The 18771-nt window shown below is 40.7% G+C and overlaps 1 protein-coding gene across 1 annotated transcript in view; it reads right to left on the reverse strand.

Annotated features, from left to right (window-relative positions):
• The window catches only part of LOC126482402 (thioredoxin domain-containing protein 5 homolog), a 121757-nt gene that overhangs the window by 14211 nt on the left and 88775 nt on the right, over positions 1 to 18771 (reverse strand). Inside the window, exons 6-7 of the mRNA XM_050106525.1 lie at positions 15752 to 15945; positions 7294 to 7426 (exon numbers count right to left, since the gene is read on the reverse strand). Coding sequence (XP_049962482.1) covers positions 7294 to 7426; positions 15752 to 15945 — 327 coding nt within the window. The remainder of the gene's footprint in view (positions 1 to 7293; positions 7427 to 15751; positions 15946 to 18771) is intronic.

Genomic DNA, 18771 nt, shown 5'->3' on the forward strand with positions numbered 1-18771 from the left:
GCAGTATTCTCACTGGTCAGCGGAAGTTTAGTATTGAACACCATTATAACAAATTTCACAAGGAAGAGTACAATTTATTGTCGGATTCTGAGCGGATGGGGAAATTGACTGAGCTTAAGAAGAGCGATCTGACAATACTAGATGAATCTATCGTAGTTGCTGTGGTCACGAGAGATCTGTGACCTCCTTTCGTCATGTCTCTCATCTAACTGATTTAACATTTTATGGAGCACTGTTTTCAATTTTTCAGGACGACAACAATAATAGCCCAGCGGTACGTGCAAGTTATAAGATTACGCTTAATATAGTGAGAGCTGGAAAACCATTTGCTGAATTAGTAAGTGTCGGTTAAGAGGAAACATCAGTGATGAAAATTTAAGTAACTGTTTGCGTTTGTCTGTATGTAGAAATTTTGTTCCACTCCGCCTGTGATAATTAAATAAAACGTATCGTAGGTAATAGGTACTCTTTCAAACCACGATATCTTTCAAGCACTCCTACTAATCTCATTCCTTCATTCAATAAAGCAAGCGAGGAAAAAAAAACTAACTCAGAGGAAGGAGCGGAGAGATGGTATTGTGGGGAGGGGAGAGAAGCGGGTGGCCAGCTTGCCCCTGTGTGCACGCAGAACAACTGTTAACTGCACGCGTGCAAGTGCACCGCACACGTGCAGGATTCCTGCCCGCCCCTGCCTTAGGGTATAATGACCAGTGTTTGGAGTCCTTTGCTTCCAAATGGGCAGTCACATACTCCTCAGCAGGTGCAGGGAGGTAACACCTTAGGCATCAACAGTGTGATCCCAGCATGGCCAAATGCTACCACTGTCTGGGTACCTGAAGAACAACCACCCCTGCCCCCTCCCCATCCCCCCACCAAATGGACTGGCTACTATGCTGGGTGGACGACGACATTCCTAATATGGCTCACACAATCTGAAAAAACTTTGAGAAAGATGTGGGGTCTGAACATAAATTAACGATAAACCAGGTAAGTAATATAATAGGACTGAGAATCAGACATAACATAGGAAAGAAAAGCACAGATTTCAGGGCCCGAGTATATGAGTCAGGAGTATATATAACTGATTGTGGTCAATTTAACCATTACTATATAGATATTTCGATGCAAGATTTAGAGAGCACTTGGGACCACAGAACGGGTCTGAACTTCATATGCATTTATCTGAGAGTGGACACAAGTTCGATAGCACACAAAATAGTATGTTCATCTTTCACAAAGCGCCAAAGGGCCGCATCCTTTATCTACTAGAGGCATTAGAGATGTGTAAATGTAAGGAAAATTAGCTCAATATGGTGCTTAATGAGCAGACACATTTTGCACCTGGGTGCATATTTTGGTTTGTTTGACAATTTTCTGCAAAAATCCATGTTTTAGTTTGGGAAACTTTTCAAATATAAAATGAATCTTAAGAATGTATTAGAAATTCTGGCAGCGGCCTAATCTTTGAGATTTTTATGTTGCTATAACGTACACCACATGGAATGTCACAGAGCGTAAAATATAACTTACAAGTGGCTTTTCTCCACTAGGTGGCAGCCATGAAGCAAACATAGTGGGTTTTTACAGTAACTCTTACTGGCTGTAGTTTTCCTACTTACTTCTAATATCTGTTTGGGGGTCATTTTATATTTTACAACACATTTATGTTTTCTAGCTCTTTTTTATTTTTAATTTTTCTTTGTCCCATTTGGAACTATTACATTTTAAGTGAACCTTCTGTGTCACAGGTACATATATACATGTACATCTCACTAGGTTTTGACCACTGTGTGTGTTTTGGACATATACTCAGATATTCTGAATTACAGACTGCATAAGTATTGAAGTATTGACGAATTCACTGTTGGGCATATTTTGCAACTTATATTAGATATTTTTGGAGCCTCAATTTACAAGTATTCATTTGCATCTGTGGTTCATATAACTCGATGATATGTAGGACATTAGCACTGACTATGTTGTAGTGTTCGTTGTATATTACTGTATATTTCATTGTATATTATTGTAAGTCAGCTTCGTATGCTCCCGTTTGACAGGGAGAACTAGTAAGCACAGCCTCTTCGCTAAAAAATCCTTTGTCTACTTCAATAGCAAACTGCAGACCTAGTGTTTTCCTTACCAGTTGAATTCTATAAATGTATTGTAGATTATCTAACATAGTGTTGGATTTTCTTAAGGTCTCCTTCCTAATTACAAGTTCTTGGTTCATCTGTAGCTCATATGAATGAATGGTAAGCATAACAAATACATTGATTATGTCTAATGACAAATGTTTATCATTTCGTTGCATATAATTATGAGCCAGTTTTTGCGTTCCCCATTCATGAGTAGATTGTGTGGATGCAGTCTGTCCATTTAAAAAATATTTGTTGTGTTTTATTGGTAAGCTGCAAACCTGTTGTTAAATGATTTAAATGCAATAGTATTGCATATTTTGAGCTGAAGATTTTGTTTTAACGATTGATTACGTTGTGTAATGATGCTACGTAATTTTGTAACACAGTATTTTTTTAAAGCTTCTTTCTTCATTAGATTTTACTACTTAATATATGACAATGTTGTCTGCATTTTGAGATATATTTGCACTAAATTCTGTGGGAAAGACTTTGTGCAATTAATTAAAAACAATGTTTTTTTTTTTTTAATTATGTGAACTAACATGCAGCAGGGACATTTAGTGCGCCAGAATGCAGACATGTCACTCATCAGGCATTATTCTTCAAGTGTCAACGTGTTGGGTGTAATGATGTCCACAGTCCTCAAAATTTTGATTTTGTCATGAATCCTGTATGGCTGAATAATGTGACAGTCAAAGAGTAAGCTTGCAGCATAGCAATGGCTTGGAGGAAGGCATGCTAGTCAAGCATGTAATGACAAGAGAGTTCTGTTAGTATTTTGCAACCATGACTTAGTAAACTGATGGACTGGTAATATTCAAACCTGTCAGCACCTTCCTTCTTTGGAATACGAACTATTGCATTCTTCTTGAAGTCTGAGGATATTTTGCCCATTTGATATATCTTTCATACAAAGTGGAGTAGTATCGTCATGGCTGACTTTCTCAAAGTTTCCAACAATTTTGAAGGAATGTTGTCTTCACAAGTTTGGTCTTTCAGACCTCTGTCAAATTCTAAGCGTGATATCATATCTCCTACCATATCTATACTCCATTTATCATAAGAATAAACCTGATGTAAACAAACATGATGATTGGTCGGCACCCATAGCTCTCGTACACTGATTGTGTTCTGCTCTTAGAAGGAAGTCCAACTTATGATTAGATGTTTCATTACTACGTCAATGTAAATGAAACTTCAAGACATTCTGATGTATTAACAGCCATAAAAGTTTCTCTTCATCATACTTTAGCTACATAATTTTTATTTCAAAAATTGTGCACAGTCACAGTTTATGTATGTGCTACTTGTGCTCGTTGTTAAGATTCACCGTGAAAATGGATGACACTGCTTCCTGCTTCGTAGTGAAACGTGCACGCAGAACAGCATTAATGGCTAGAAAGAAGTTATTCTTCATGTTTTTCGCAACATTCCAGAGAAAAATTAGCTCTGATGTGATGTATTAAATATAACATGTGAAATTATAATTGTAATCTTGGCGTAGTCGGTAGCGTCATAGACTGACAATCAAGTGGGATGGTGGACAGTGGTTCAAAACCCCGTTATAATTATCAATTTTTTTATTCCATTTAAATATGAAATTTATTAAATATGTGGTAAGTAACTCATACTTAACCATCACTTTTTCAAGAAAAATGCATATCTTCTGGTTTGTAATTACATATCACACGCAGAATTCTGGTTTTCACGTTCTTAATTATTGATATATTATAAAAGATTCTTACAGATTTTGGAATTTAGAAAACTTAACGAAAACTCAAATGCTTTTGTTTGAATATGCCCACAGTTTTATTGGACAGATGCGGTCACAGACGAGCCATAGTGATCAGCATCGTAGTAACACGGTAAACAATATTCTCGATGTATAGCATACCGTACAAATGATGCATGTTTACACTTGTCACTGTAATCTGAACCCAATATAATCACCTGGAGCCAAGTTAAGGGATTTGTCACGAGAAAAACCAAGATATTTAAGCTGCCAAACTCACTGTAACTAATGCACGAGGCTTTGTGATACATCAGTGCCAAACGATGTCGAAATGCAGAACAGCATGTCATAAAAGAGAAGGAGGAGGAAATGTTGGCTTGGGATTCTGTCACTGATCGCCTCGTTGTCAGCATACGAGTACTGAAATTTACCGCTTTCCTCAGAGTCCGATATGGAAGAAGTTCAGAGATTACCAGATGACTTGACTGTAATACTTTCAGTGGCTTCAATGTTTAACTACATGGTGAAATCCCAGCAGTGTTCTTTTATGCTGCACATAACTCATGCAGAAAAATAACCCTTGTTAAATTCTAGAATTTTCATCATTCTTGTTTTTAATTACAGTACTATGTTAGCTAAGATCGAGAGTATGTTTTCCACCAGATCACCTAAGAAGCAATTGCCTCAGTTTTACTGTTATTTCCTTCTGTTCAAAAATTAAATGACATTCAAGGCTACACTGTTCTCTACTTGTCTCTTTTTACGTCTACTACAACTGTTCACATCACTGCAGGTTAGTTGGACCAGGTGGGTCGCCACTGCTTTCGAAGTTAAAGCTGTTATCCAGTATTGTCGCTGAGCCAATGTATGCGTAACACGCAGCATAAAACATTATCATTCTTGACTGTGCTGGAGACAGATTGGCTTCTGCTCCACATGAAACGAAATCCAATGAGGTTCAAGCAAACACAGAACTCATAGTGTAATGTTTACATGAGTATACATTTACTTCATCTGCTCTGTGTGTAACACTGTCCTCAAATTTGTTTTCATTATATATAGACCCTCCATGTACTTCTTACACCTTTCAGCATTCCCTTCTTTGCTTAGTATGGATTTGCCATTTGAGCTCTTAACACTCTTATGCATGCTTCTCTTATCTCTTTAATTTTCCTATGCTCACTGCCTGTCTTTCCCACAGTCTTGAACACTTTTACAGCCTAGCATTTCTCATCTAGCCATTCCTGTTTTGTGCGTTTGCACTTTCTACATCTACATCTACATCCATACTCCACAAGCCACCTGACGGTGTGTGGCGGAGGGTACCTTGAGTACCTCTATTGGTTCTCCCTTCTATTCCAATCTCATATTGTTCATGGAAAGAAGGATTGTCGGTATGCCTCTGTGTGGGCTCTAATCTCTCTGATTTTATCCTCATGGTCTCTTTGCGAGATATACGTGGGAGGGAGCAATATACAGCTTGACTCTTCGGTGAAGGTATGTTCTCGAAACTTCAACAAAAGCCCGTACCGAGCTACTGAGCGTCTCTCCTGCAGAGTCTTCCACTGGAGTTTATCTATCACCTCTGTAACGCTTTCGCGATTACTAAATGATCCTTAACGAAGCGCGCTGCTCTCCGTTGAATCTTCTCTATCTCTTCTGTCAATCCTATCTGGTACGGATCCCACACTGCTGAGCAGTATTCAAGCAATGGGCGAACAAGCGTACTGTAACCTACTTCCTTAGTTTTCGGATTGCATTTCCTTAGGATTCTTCCAATGAATCTCAGTCTGGCATCTGCTTTACCAACGATCAACTTTATATGATCATTCCATTTTAAATCACTCCTAATGCGCACTCCCAGATAATTTATGGAATTAACTGCTTCCAGTTGCTGACCTGCTATTTTGTAGCTAAATGATAAGGGATCTATCTTTCTATGTATTCGCAGCACAATACACTTGTCTACATTGAGATTCAATTGCCATTCCCTGCACCATGCGTCAATTCGCTGCAGACCCTCCTGCATTTCAGTACAATTTTCCATTGTGACAACTTCTCGATACACCACAGCATCATCTGCAAAAAGCCTCAGTGAACTTCCGATGTCATCCACAAGGTCATTATGTATATTGTGAATAGCAACGATCCTATGACGCTCCCCTGCGGCACACCTGAAATCATTCTTACTTCGGAAGACTTCTTTCCATTGAGAGTGACATGCTGCATTCTGTTATCTAGGAACTCTTCAATCCAATCACACAATTGGTTTGATAGTCCATATGCTCTTACTTTGTTTATTAAACGACTGTGGGGAACTGTATCGAACGCCTTGCGGAAGTCAAGAAACATGGCATCTACCTGTGAACCCGTGCCTACGGCCCTCTGAGTCTCGTGGACGAATAGTGCGAGCTGGGTTTCACACGACCGTCTTTTTCAAAACCCATGCTGATTCCTACAGAGTAGATTTCTAGTCTCCAGAAAAGTTATTATACTTGAACATAATACTTTCTGTCATTCTCCTTCTTAGATGTCTGTACATCTTTCTTGTCTGCTTCATTTGCCACATTTTTATATTTTTTCCTTTTATTAGTTAGGTTTAGAATATTGTGTGTTGTCCAAGGATTTTTCTGGGGCAAGGTGTTTTTGCCTACTTGAACCTCTGCTGTCTCCACTATTTCATTTCTGAAGACTATCCATTTGTCTTCTTTTGCGTTACTTGTTCTTGTTTCAGGCAATTGTTGCTTAATGCTCTCTTTGAAACGCCCATAAACCTCTGCTTCTTTCAACTTGTCCAGATCCCACCTCCTTAATTCCCAGCCTTTCTGCAATTTTCAATTTTAATCAGCAGTTTATCAATCAATTATGGTTAGTGTCCCCACCTGCCACTGGAAATGCTTTTCAGTTTAAAATATGGTTTTGACACCTATGTCTCATACAGTACCACTTATTTACACGTAACTTTCTGAGTAAACACAAAAAGCAAATAACTGACTAAAAAGCTGCATCTAAAACAAAAACAAACTTTACTTCTTCACCGCTTATCTTGAAATACTCTTCGCTGAAGCAATATTAAAGGCAAATTACTCTTCCTACTTATGCAAAATTGTTTTATGACTATAAGAACATTTCATGCCAAGAAAACAAGAACTTATAGGCTTGAAATTTTCAATGTGGAAACTGGGACAGATCTGGGAATGAAAGTGTGACAAATATGGAACATTAATAATGCCTCTGGCAACAAAAATTTTCCATAATATTTTCTCTGCAAACAGAAAAGTCTGTTGAGAATTGTGTATCATGAAAGGAATCTGTCATACAAATGTTGCAACCTAGTAAAGTTTGTCTGGAGATAAACATTTCTTAGAACAATGACAGTAGAAAATTCCCATACAAACAAATATAAGAACAGTTTAAATTTACCTCTTCATCATTACATAAATCCTTATTAGAATTTGAAGTACAATCCACTTTCACAATCTTGACTAGTGAATTAGATGCAAATTTCTTGCCCAGCTCCTCCCATGTAGGAGCCAATCTTTTGCAGTGACCACACCTGGGAGGAAATAAAATAAAAACAAGTTACACACGAGGAACAATGTAAGTTGGAAAGATGTGGCTTGTATCAGTGGTCATGAAATCATAAGTGACAAAAATGAAGATACTAACATTTTAATCACATTCTCATTAATTAGATACAAAGGCCATAAGTAGGTGTTTTCACATTAAATTTTGTGACACTAAAATTGTGTGTCAGACTAGGCTTTGAATAATACTACTTTGCCTTTTAGGGTTTTGCTCTTACTAATTGGGCTATCCAGGCAAAACTCAACTACGCAGCTTCAATTCTAGAGTGCTAATCCAGCAATGTATGCAGCACATCCCCTATGAAGTTAGACAGACTAGGTGGGGGGCCAGCAGAGTGCAGTAAATAACAGAAGCAAAAAAGGGAAAAGACAGGTGGTTGTGATGGCAGAGAGCAGTGCATCATGATAGTGAGGGGACATGAACTGGGGTGAGGTGGTAAGACAGAGGGGCGAGAAGCTCTTGGGTGGAAGCTGAGGACAGTAGATACCTGTAGGTTGAGTTTTGGATGATTTCAGAAGCAGAGAATGTGATGTAACGACGAATTCCATCTGCACATTTCAGGAAAGTTGGTGGTGGAGGGGAGGATTCACATGGTCTGGGTTGTGAAACAGCCACAGCAAGTTATGTTCACCTGCATGTTGTGCCACTGGATGGTTCACTTTGTTCTTGGTCACACTTTAGCAGTGCCCATTCATCCTGGTGGACAGCTGGTTGGTAGTCACACCAATGTAAAAAGCTATTCAATTATTGCAGCAGAGCTGGTATATGACATGGCTGCATTCACAGGTGGCTAGGCTTCTGTTGGGGTATAATATGCCTATAATAGGCCTAGGATAGGACATGCTAGGTAGGTGGATTGGGCAGGTCTTGCACAAAGATATATCAGTTGCAAGGGATTAGGATTAGAAGTGGCATAGGGATGGACTAGGATATAATGGAGATTGTGTGGGCAATGGAACACCACTTTAGGAAAGGTGGGTAGGTAATTGGGTAGGAAGTCCCTCACTTCAGGGCATGATGATAGATAATCATAGTCCTGCCATAGGATATGATTCAATTGTTTCAGTCTGGGGTGGTATAAGGTGACAAAAGGAACACTCTTTTGCAGCTATTTTTGGGGGTGATGGGAGGATTGGGGTGTGTGGGGATATGACTCGGGAAATCTGTTTGTGAACTAGGTCTTGGGGATAGCGCCTGTCTGTGATGACCTTCGTGAGACCTTCAGCATACTGGGCAAGGAAGTTTTGTCACTTCAGATACAATGTCCCAGGTGTCCAAGTTCTATGGGGAGGATTTTTTGGTGTGGAAGGGATGGCAGCCATCAAAATTTAAGTGCTGTTGGTGGTTTTAATGTGGACAGAGTTGTGACTGGAGCCATCAGCGAGGAGGAAGTTAACGTCCAGGATAGTGGAGAAAGCAGGCGAAGTCGATGGGAGACAAGGTGTTGAGGTTGTAAAAGAATGATAGGGCTTCTTGGCCTCCAGTCCAGATAATGGGAGATGATATCAGTGAAGTTCAACCAGGCCAGGGATGTGGGGTTTTGGGTGCTAGGAAGATTTCCTCTCTATGGCACAAAACCAGATTCGCATAGCAAGGTGCCATGCAAGTACTCATGGCTGTGCTGTGGATTTGTTTGTATTCCTTTTCTTCAAAGGGAATGAGGTGGTGGGTCAGCAGTTGGAAGGATGTCGGCAGAGGTAGTGTTGAACAATGACAAGACCTTGGACATGAGGGATGGAGGTGTATAGGAAAGTGGTGTCAATATTGGCGAGTAGCGATCCAGGAGGTAAAGGAGTGGAATGGTAAAGAGTCTGTGAAGGAAATGGTTGCTATCATTGACTTGGGAGGTTATATTTCAGGCAATTAGTTGGAGATGATGATCAATGAGGGCCGAAATACTTTCAGTGGGAGCACAATAATCAGCCTCTGCCAAATGTCTGACTCCTCCATGTAAACACTTTGCCAGAGTGATCCCATCCCAGAAATCCAACATCACCTCCAGTTCCCGCTTAAAGCCTCAAGACCTTCCCAGGACCTCTCCTCTGAATCTATTTCCCTCCTAACTCTTATGAAACTTTGCATACACACCTTTGTGCTCCCTAATTCACAACCCAAGAATCATACACACCCCACTATGGTTGCGTTTCCACTTACAGAATTGCTGGCCTCATTGACCAACACCTCCAATCAACTGACTGGAATCAAGCCTCCCACATCAAAGATACTAACCACTTCCTCACCAACTCTCAACCATTCCCACCCCTATACCCCCTACATCTTATTCTGCCACTGTTGATGCCACCTGCCCATACACCAACATACCTAAGGCCCACAGTCTTGTTGTTACTGAACACTACCTCTTCCAACATCCTTCAGACTCTAAACCCACTATCTCATTCCTTATAAAACTTAAAACTCTATCGTAGCACACAATTACTTCTCCTTTGTAGAGAAGGCATATAAACAAATCTGTGGCACAGCCAATGACACCCACATGGCACCCTCCTTTGCCAATCTGTTTATGGGCTATCTACAGGACACTTTCCTAGCCTGCCAAAACCCTACATCCATGGTGTGATTCAGATTCATTGACGATGTATTTGTGATCTGGGCTCGGGGCCGAGACATCTTATACACACTACCTCACAATCTCAACACCTTGTTTTCCATCCACTTTACCTGGTCTTCCTTAACCAGCATGCCACCTTCCTGGATGTTGACTACCTCCTCTCTGACAGCTCTAACCACACTTCTGTCCATATTAACTCCACCAACAGAAGCTGCATTTTAACAGCTGCTATCCCTTCCACACTAAAAAATTCCTCCCACACAGTCTACCCACCCAGGGAAAGAGTATCTGCAATGACAAGAACTCCCTTTCCAGGTATGCTTAAAGTCTCACGAAGGCCTTCACAGACAGGCACTATCCTCCAGACCTATTCTGCAAACAAATTTCCCATGCCATTTCCCCACACTGCTTCTCAAGCCCCCCCCCCCCTCACCCCCATCCACAAGAGCCACCTACAAAAGAGTGCCGCCGCCGCCTCCCCCCCCCCCCCCCCCCTTTGTCACACAATACCACCCCACACTGGAATTACTGAACCACATCCTTCATCAGGGCTTTATGATTTTATCATGCCTTGAAATAAGGGACATCTTACCCAAGATTCTTTCCAAACCTCAGAGCGTTCTGTCACGTGCCCAATCTCCATAACATCCTAGTCCATTGCTATGCCACTCCCAACCCCAAGGCATAGGGATCATATTCCTGCGGAAGACCCATATGAATGACCTGTCCAATCCACTCAGCCAGCACTTCTTATTTCAGTCCTGTCACAGAACTATCTTACCATATCACAGGACAGTCCAAACATGAAAGCAACCATGTTGTTTACCAGCTCTGTTGCACAGCTTTTTATACTGGTATGACTACCAATCAGCTGTCAGCCAGGCTGAACGGCCACCACCAAACTGTGGCCTAGAACATAGTGGACCACACTGTGGCATAACATGCAGCTCAACATAACAAGCTTGATTTCAATGACTACTTTACAACCCAGGCCACCCGGATCCTGTCCTCCATCACTAGCTTTCCTGAACTGTGCAGATGGGAGTTATCCTTTCAATACATTTTCCAATCCCAAATTCATCCCAGCCTTAACCTATGGTAACCTACTGTCCTCACACCCTCCACCCAACAAATTCTGTCCCCTCTGTCCTATCACCTCCTCCCAGTTCATGTATCCTGACCCATGACCCTCACTGCGAGCTGCTAGTCGGCCGCAGTGGCTGAGAGTTCTAGGCGCTTCAGTCGGGAACCGCGCGACTGCTCCAGTTGCAGGTTCGAATCCTGCCTCGGGCATGGGTGTGTGTGATGTCCTTAGGTTAGTTAGGTTTAAGTAATTCTAAGTTCTAAGGGACTGATAACCTCAAATGTTGAGTCCCATAGTGCTCAGAGCCATTTGAACCATTTTGTGAGCTGCTCTCTGCCAACATGACCACTCACTCTTTCTCCTTTTTTGCTCCTCTCCTCTTCTGCTCCCCATTCCCCGCAGCCCCCCGACAATGCATTTGATAGTCCTCTGCTGCCTAATCCTTGCACGTGTGTGTGTGTGTGTTCTTGTCTCCATTTCTGAAGAAAGGTTTGGTCTTTTTGTTGTGCCAATCTGCAACTCAACTTGTCATCTTTACAATGAGTAGCAATCTATTCTTTTCATAATTGTTTGGATTCCAACCTGGACTTCGCATTATTTAATTTTAAGTTATTTTATATCTGGACAAAGTCAAGATATACAGGGTGAGCACAAAGTCTTGCCCTGATTATAAAAATTTGTAACAGAATAACTGTTTGACATAATAAGTTACATTTGATGCCGTTACATAGGTTAGTTTTACCAGTTTTTTTAAGACCACTTACATTAGTAAACTTCATCGTGTGCTCACTTGGTAGCTCGGAAATGGTTGAGAAAGTATTACAGTTCCCACCAGGTGTTTTGTAACATGTTCTAACACATTACCCACGGCAGCTTGTATCGTAGCCTTCATTTCATCGATGTTAGCAACTAGTGCGACGAAGACTGTCCTTGATATCTTGATATAGCCCCCCCCCCCCCCCCCCCAAAAAAAGAGCGTAATGTCTGGAGAGCGGGGTGGCCAGTGTGTTGGACCATTCCTTCCAATCCACAGATCCGGACATTACTCCCCTCTCCAGACATTACGCCCCTTGACTTTTTTTCCTGGGGTTATATCAAGGACAGAGTCTTCATCACACCAGTTGCTAACGTCAACGAACTGAAGGCTAGGATACAAGCTGCTGTGGGTACTGTGACAGAACACGTTACGAAAGACCTGGCAGGAATTGAAATACCGCCTCGACATTCTCCGAGCTACCAAGGGAGCACACATTGAGATTTACTAATGTAAGTGGTCTTTAAAAAAAAACTAGTAACACTAACCTATGTAACGGCATCAAATGTAAATTATTATGTCAAACGGTTATTCTATAACAAATTATTATAATCAGGGCAAGACTTTGTGCTCACCCTGTAAATTAGACTGAAGTGCAGGGTGTGAGTGAAACATAGGATGCTACTTGCCTGTGCGAAATGTGCTGTGTACTGTGAACTGGACAAAAGCAGTAACAGTACACTACAAAGCATGCCTCTTCAAGTAACACTCAGATTAATAGCTGAAAGATTCTTAAATTCGTTAGTCGCAGTTTTGAGAGTATATTTATGTTAGTTTTGCTTACATTAAAATTGATCAGCATTTCACATATAATAACCTAACTGCCTGAGAGTAATTTTTACCTTTATGCAAGTTATTTAGTTTGCCACCTTGAAAAATATTTTAATTCTTTATAGGGCATTTTCATTTTTATGCGTGCTACTAAGATATCACAAGGTCTATATATCTACAGTAGGGACTGAATATAATTTTCATATCATATCAAAGGGCTAATATTGGTTTATAAACTTGTATATTTGTGTGCAAGTGTTGGCTGAAATGTGTATAGAGCAGTTTCAGTGGTATATTTTTGTTATATGCAAACTTTTACTTTTTTTAAATGCGATACAATATATTTTATATATTAGTAGGGAAGGTGAGGCAGAATATCATCTGTTCCTGAACTATCCTGGCCTCAGACCCTAGTAACACTCTGCTCGCACCCCCTCCATCGTACTATGTCCTCCCAATTCACCTTCCCCCGTAACTTTCAGCATGCACCATTCCTGACTGGCTCTGGCATCCATGCATCACGTGCCTAGCCTGTGCACCTTCCACCTCTATCTCCCACATTCCTAGCCAGCAAACTGATTGCCTGCCTCTGAGCCCCTAGTCACCCATGTATTGATACAATAACAACATTTATAAGTTGTGTTACTGCTGTCTTTTTTTTTAAGGTATTTTAGTGCTATGATGTCTTGAAAATTCTGGAAGAGTATTCTCTGTTGATCAGCTTGTTTGTTAAGGATTTTATGGAGTGATTTTAGCTATCAAATGTAAATCTCTTAACTGTTCATTGAGATCCATTTGTAAAGCCTTTTCATCAATGTACAACACAAAAGCTATCACCAATTCCTCCCTATCAGATGTTCAACTGTGGACTTGAACTTTGGATGCATCTCTTCATTTCATCTGTTAGGTTACTAAGATCTTCTCTTGAGCCATTAAAAAGTATTATTGTGTTATCCACATATATTTTATAATAAATAATTTTGTATGCAAATTGTGGATGAGTTTAGAAGAATTGTTGTTCTAGTTTATGTATAAATATTCCAACAAGCAGGTCTGCAAAGCTGCTATCCAAAGGATAGTATTGTATTGCATATAAAACTTGCCACTGAAGAGAATTACCTCAACTAACATGATGAGTTCACAAATTTCTGCACTTCATAGCTTCCTGCTCCCTGTACTTGATTAAGTTCTTTTGTGTTCATGGACGAATGTCTCTCCAGAGGATATTTTTGGGAGATATAATATATCAAAGAAGACAAATCTTGCAGTGTCCATCACTGTTAGACTCATAATCACACTTATAGTGAGAGTAATGAGTCAAATTTACAAAGAACTTGGCAGTAAGAGCCCACTTATCAGTATCATGTTACACCCCCTCGGACTTGGATGCATGCACTATTCAATTGGGAAGGGTGTCATAATGCCACTGTGTCCTCTTCGGAGGCAAGTTGGCCCATAACGGCTTAAATGGTCTTCGCTATCTAGGACACTGGCATTGGGACAGAGTTGATTTCTGCACTGGGCTCACATGTCCTATCGGGGACAGATCTGGGTATCTAGTGGGTCACAAGAGTACGTAAAAATCAAGCAGATCATTCACAGAGACACAGGCAATGTGTGGATGAGCACTGTTCTGGCATCATAATATGGTTGCATGAGAGGTAACACAAGGATGAAGAATGTCTGTGGCTTACTGTTGTCCCATCAGAGTTTCCTCAGCCGTTACTAGTCCTGCCTTGAAATTATACCTGATAGCTCGCCATACCATGACACAAGCAGTAGCTGCACTGTGCCTGTCCAAAAAAACGAGAAGAATGAGACCTCTCCCCAGGTCAATTCCATACTCGCCAACAATGGTCATCTGGGATACTGAAGAACCAAGATTCATCACTGAACACAATGCAATGCAATTTATCAACAGTCCTTGCCTCCCAGTCCTGGCACCACTCCAAATGCAGTTATTTTTGTTGTTGTGTTCATGGCAGCCGTAGCCTATGCACGGGACAATAATCCCCTAGTCCAGCTGCTGCCCGTCACTGGCCAGAGGTGTGGGATGACACGGAATGTTGCAGGGAGTCTGTTAGTTGTTCTTGAATAGCAGGCACAGATGTGAAGCGGTTGTGATGTGCTTGGTACACAATACTCCCTTTTGGTGGTTAGAAATGGCTGAACGGAATCTTGGCGAGTATGCCTGCCCTCACATTCTCAAGCAGTCCACCATCTGACCACTGCCACATCCGAATGCCCTGCAAATCTGGACACTGTACAAGGTGACCAGATGGCCAAATTGAGACAATGAGGTCACTTTGAAAACATTAGAACAAAACTAAACCACTGCAGAACATTAGCAAACACAAAGTTGTTGACTACCGAATTCAATGGCTTCTTCCTGGCAGAGCACAAGAGGAAAGGCATTAAGCATTCATCTAAGATATAAGTTTCACACTGAGGAAGAAACAACATGCACAACTAACAATAGTTTCAAGGACATTAGCACTAAACTTATATAAACTACAGCACCTCTCTGACCAAGGAAGTCCCTCAAACCACTCACTGAAATCTTGAACTGATTTTACAGATTCATCACTGTAAAATATTTGCTATCAGATTATAAATCAGTGTATTTGCTGACATTCTGAATTACACAGTAATCTTACCCCTACAACAGTGTGTCCAAGTTAGTAAACTCAAGCTACGAATCATTCACACACTCAGAAGTCACCCCCCCCCCCCTTTTCACTTACTTTCTGGTGAAGCAGTGCCTCTCACAACACAAATAATTTTCAAACAACAAATCAATACCTAATTAGTTTTGCTTCTGTACTGATAGCCATCATCACATATAATTACTGAAGTTTCATCAACTTAAAAAAAAAAAACCAACCTTTTTTTAAATCTTTAATATTCCTACGGCTCACTTGCAAAATTTACTTAAATCCCAACAGAGCACATAATCAAATTAAAATGTGAGAAAAAAAGTAGATGAACTGCCACCATAAGTGGTAAACTGTGGTTTATATATAAGCAAAACATCTTAGTGCCTACCAAAACTTACCATGGGGCAAAAAATTTTACAAATGTTAGTCCACGAGCGATACCATGTTCAAAATTTTCTCCTGAGAAGGATACAACTGGAGAAGAGTCTTGTACATCAGAACTCCTTGTTGCTTGGGAAGCATCTGAGCCAACCATCTTTGAAACAAATGCCTTCAGTTCCTCAATCGTTCTCGGTCCCTGATATTTATCCACCTTGAAAAGTAGAGAGCAGAATCACTAAAATGACAACATTTATGAAGAAAAATACTGCATGGCATTTTTCAAAAAATATATACTAAAAACTAGCTGCCCTAAAAAGCATAAACTCCATGTGACTTCTAAACTTCAACCAGCAGATCCCCAATACCATATTTTTTTTATTTTTAGTTTCCATGCAAATGTTTCTTAGTTTCAGTATCAGTAGATATTAAGTAAACTGTATGTTCTTCGCCGTGCTTCGAGGTATTTAACTATGAAGTAAACATTGTGAAAACTGTAACATTGATACTTAACATGAATTTTTGAAGTTCATGAGATGGCACGTGCTGGGTGGTTATAATTAAACTGACAAGTGTTCCAAGTGCTGCAAGTCTGTGTTGTAAACATTGAAGTACACTGAAACATTGTAGGTATGTTCATTAATAGGTGTAGTCACACTGTATGGCGAACAAATAATAGTTCCACTTTCTACCACCAGAATGTGAAATGTTTCCTGTTTTGACATCAGTATTCTGTTTTTCGCTTGACAATGTGTATTTCTTTTGTGAAGTGTTTGTTGATGTAAAGGGTTAAGAAAGTTGAAGTTTCCAGTACAAAACACAATGGCTATTGAGAAGTAAGACTAGGCACTGCTTGAAAAGTAGTTTTAGCAGAATGGAAGCAACAACAGTGCTGCACTGCATGAATATCATGAACAGACAGAGCTGTGAAGAGGGCCCATGTCAAAAAATGGGCTAAAAAATATGGTCAAGAACTCTGAAGAAAGAGGTTAATTAGTTGGTGCACCAGGAAGAGGGAAGCAACCCACTCCCTTGGCAGTTGTCGATGAAATTACTGTAGCTATAGCCAATCGTGCAGCACATATCTCAAATTTTGCAACCAGTGCTCCAGCTGTGTCACAGGAGAGCTCTCCCCCCGGTTAACAAAAAGATTTTGCAGTGCATTTTACACTGATATACACACAAGATTCAGAATGTGCACTAAATGAAGTCCCAAGACAAGCTACAACACAGTGCCTTTGGCCCTTAGTTTTTTGGCACACATGGATATAGATGATAAGTGGTCAGAGAATGTTCTTTGGATTGAGAGGCACATGTTACTTTGCATTGTGATGTGAACCCACAGAACTGTTGCACATGGAGTTCTACTCCACCACGTGTTGAGCAGGAACATCCAATAAGCTCAGCTTATGTAACTATGTGGTATGGTTTCACAAGCTGCATCATTCTTGGTCTTTCTTTAAGGAGACAACACCTCGCAGGCCCGTTAGGTGTACAGTGACGTCAGCATGTTATAAGAACGTCGTAGTGAAACACACGATTCCAGCTCTGCATGAACACAATTTTGTCTACACCACTATTTTCATCTTAAAGACTCTGTCTATCAGGAATGTATCCAGACTCTTCCTGATCTGAAATATGGCAATGTATCGCTCTGTTTACACTGGATATGCTGCGAAGCAACAGTTCAGTGTTACGGATGCAACATGTTGCTGGGACCATATCCGTTGTAGCTTGGGACCATATCTAAATAAATGAGCTAACCACTGTTATCATGTGTTTGATATTCCTCACTTTTTCCTGCACTGTGACTGCTTACAGAGCTATATTTTCACCTGGTGGCAGAAAGTGGAACTATTATCTTTTTCAGTATACTCCACGAGTGCACTGAATGATGAACATACCTATGATGCTCCAGCATCCTGCAATGTATAAAGCACACACTGCATCACTCTGAACACCACCAGTTTAATTATAACCACTCAGTTTGCAGCTGACTTCTGTAGCAACTAGTTGGTGAAATACAATGACATGGACAGCTAACACCTATCCCTGGCGCTGACTCGTGTAGAGGGACACAAAAATATGTAACTCTCCAGTAATCATACTGTGTATATGAAATCATATTACAAACTTGTAGAATAAGATTGCTGGCAGAGGAGTTGGGTGACAACACTAGTTCCATGCATTTCTAAAAGTGCAAAAGTGAGACATAGTGTAAGCATGTTGATACAGCCAAAACTGAAAATAATAAACATTACATGTCTACAGTGGCAACTATGTCAGACTATGTCATCATAGCTGAGAACATTATTGTGCGCTAAGTTATTGCAGTGATAAGAATAGAACCAAGTCATATTTCAGTTCCTTGATTGGTTTCATTAGGACAGAATATTGGGTATCATAGTCTAGTCTCTCATATTGATATGGCATGGCTCCAAATGGATAATTACAGTAGAGAGGTCGTTCAGAGTCTCTCTCTCTCTCTCTCTCTCTCTCTCTCTCTCTCTCTCTCTCTCTCACACACACACACACACACGTGTGTGTTTGTGCAGTTTTTATCGTGTCTATCTACCAGCGCTTTCTCGTTTGGTAAGTCACAGTATCTTTGGTTTTACATATATATATAAAACCAAAGATGCTGTGACTTACCAAATGAGAAAGCGCTGGTAGATAGACACGATAAAAAAAACGCACAAACACACACATAAATTTCAAGCTTTCACTACCCAAGGTTGCGTCATCAGGAAAGAGGGATGGGGAGGGAAAGACGAAAGGATGTGGGTTTTAAGGGAAAGGGCAAGGAGTCATTCCAATCCTGGGAGCAGAAAGACTTACCTTAGGGGGAGAAAAGGACAGGTATACACTCGCACACACACACATATCCATCCGCACATATACAGGCACAGGCAGACATGTCTGCCTGTGTCTGTATATGTGTGTGTGAGTGTGTGTGTGTGTGTGTGTGTGTGTGTGTGTGTGTGTGTGCGCGCGCGCGAGCGCAAGCAAGGGCGTGGGTGCTAGCGCGAGTGTATACCTG

This window comes from Schistocerca serialis, chromosome 1, assembly GCF_023864345.2.
Source record: "Schistocerca serialis cubense isolate TAMUIC-IGC-003099 chromosome 1, iqSchSeri2.2, whole genome shotgun sequence".
Classification (NCBI taxonomy): domain Eukaryota; kingdom Metazoa; phylum Arthropoda; class Insecta; order Orthoptera; family Acrididae; genus Schistocerca; species Schistocerca serialis.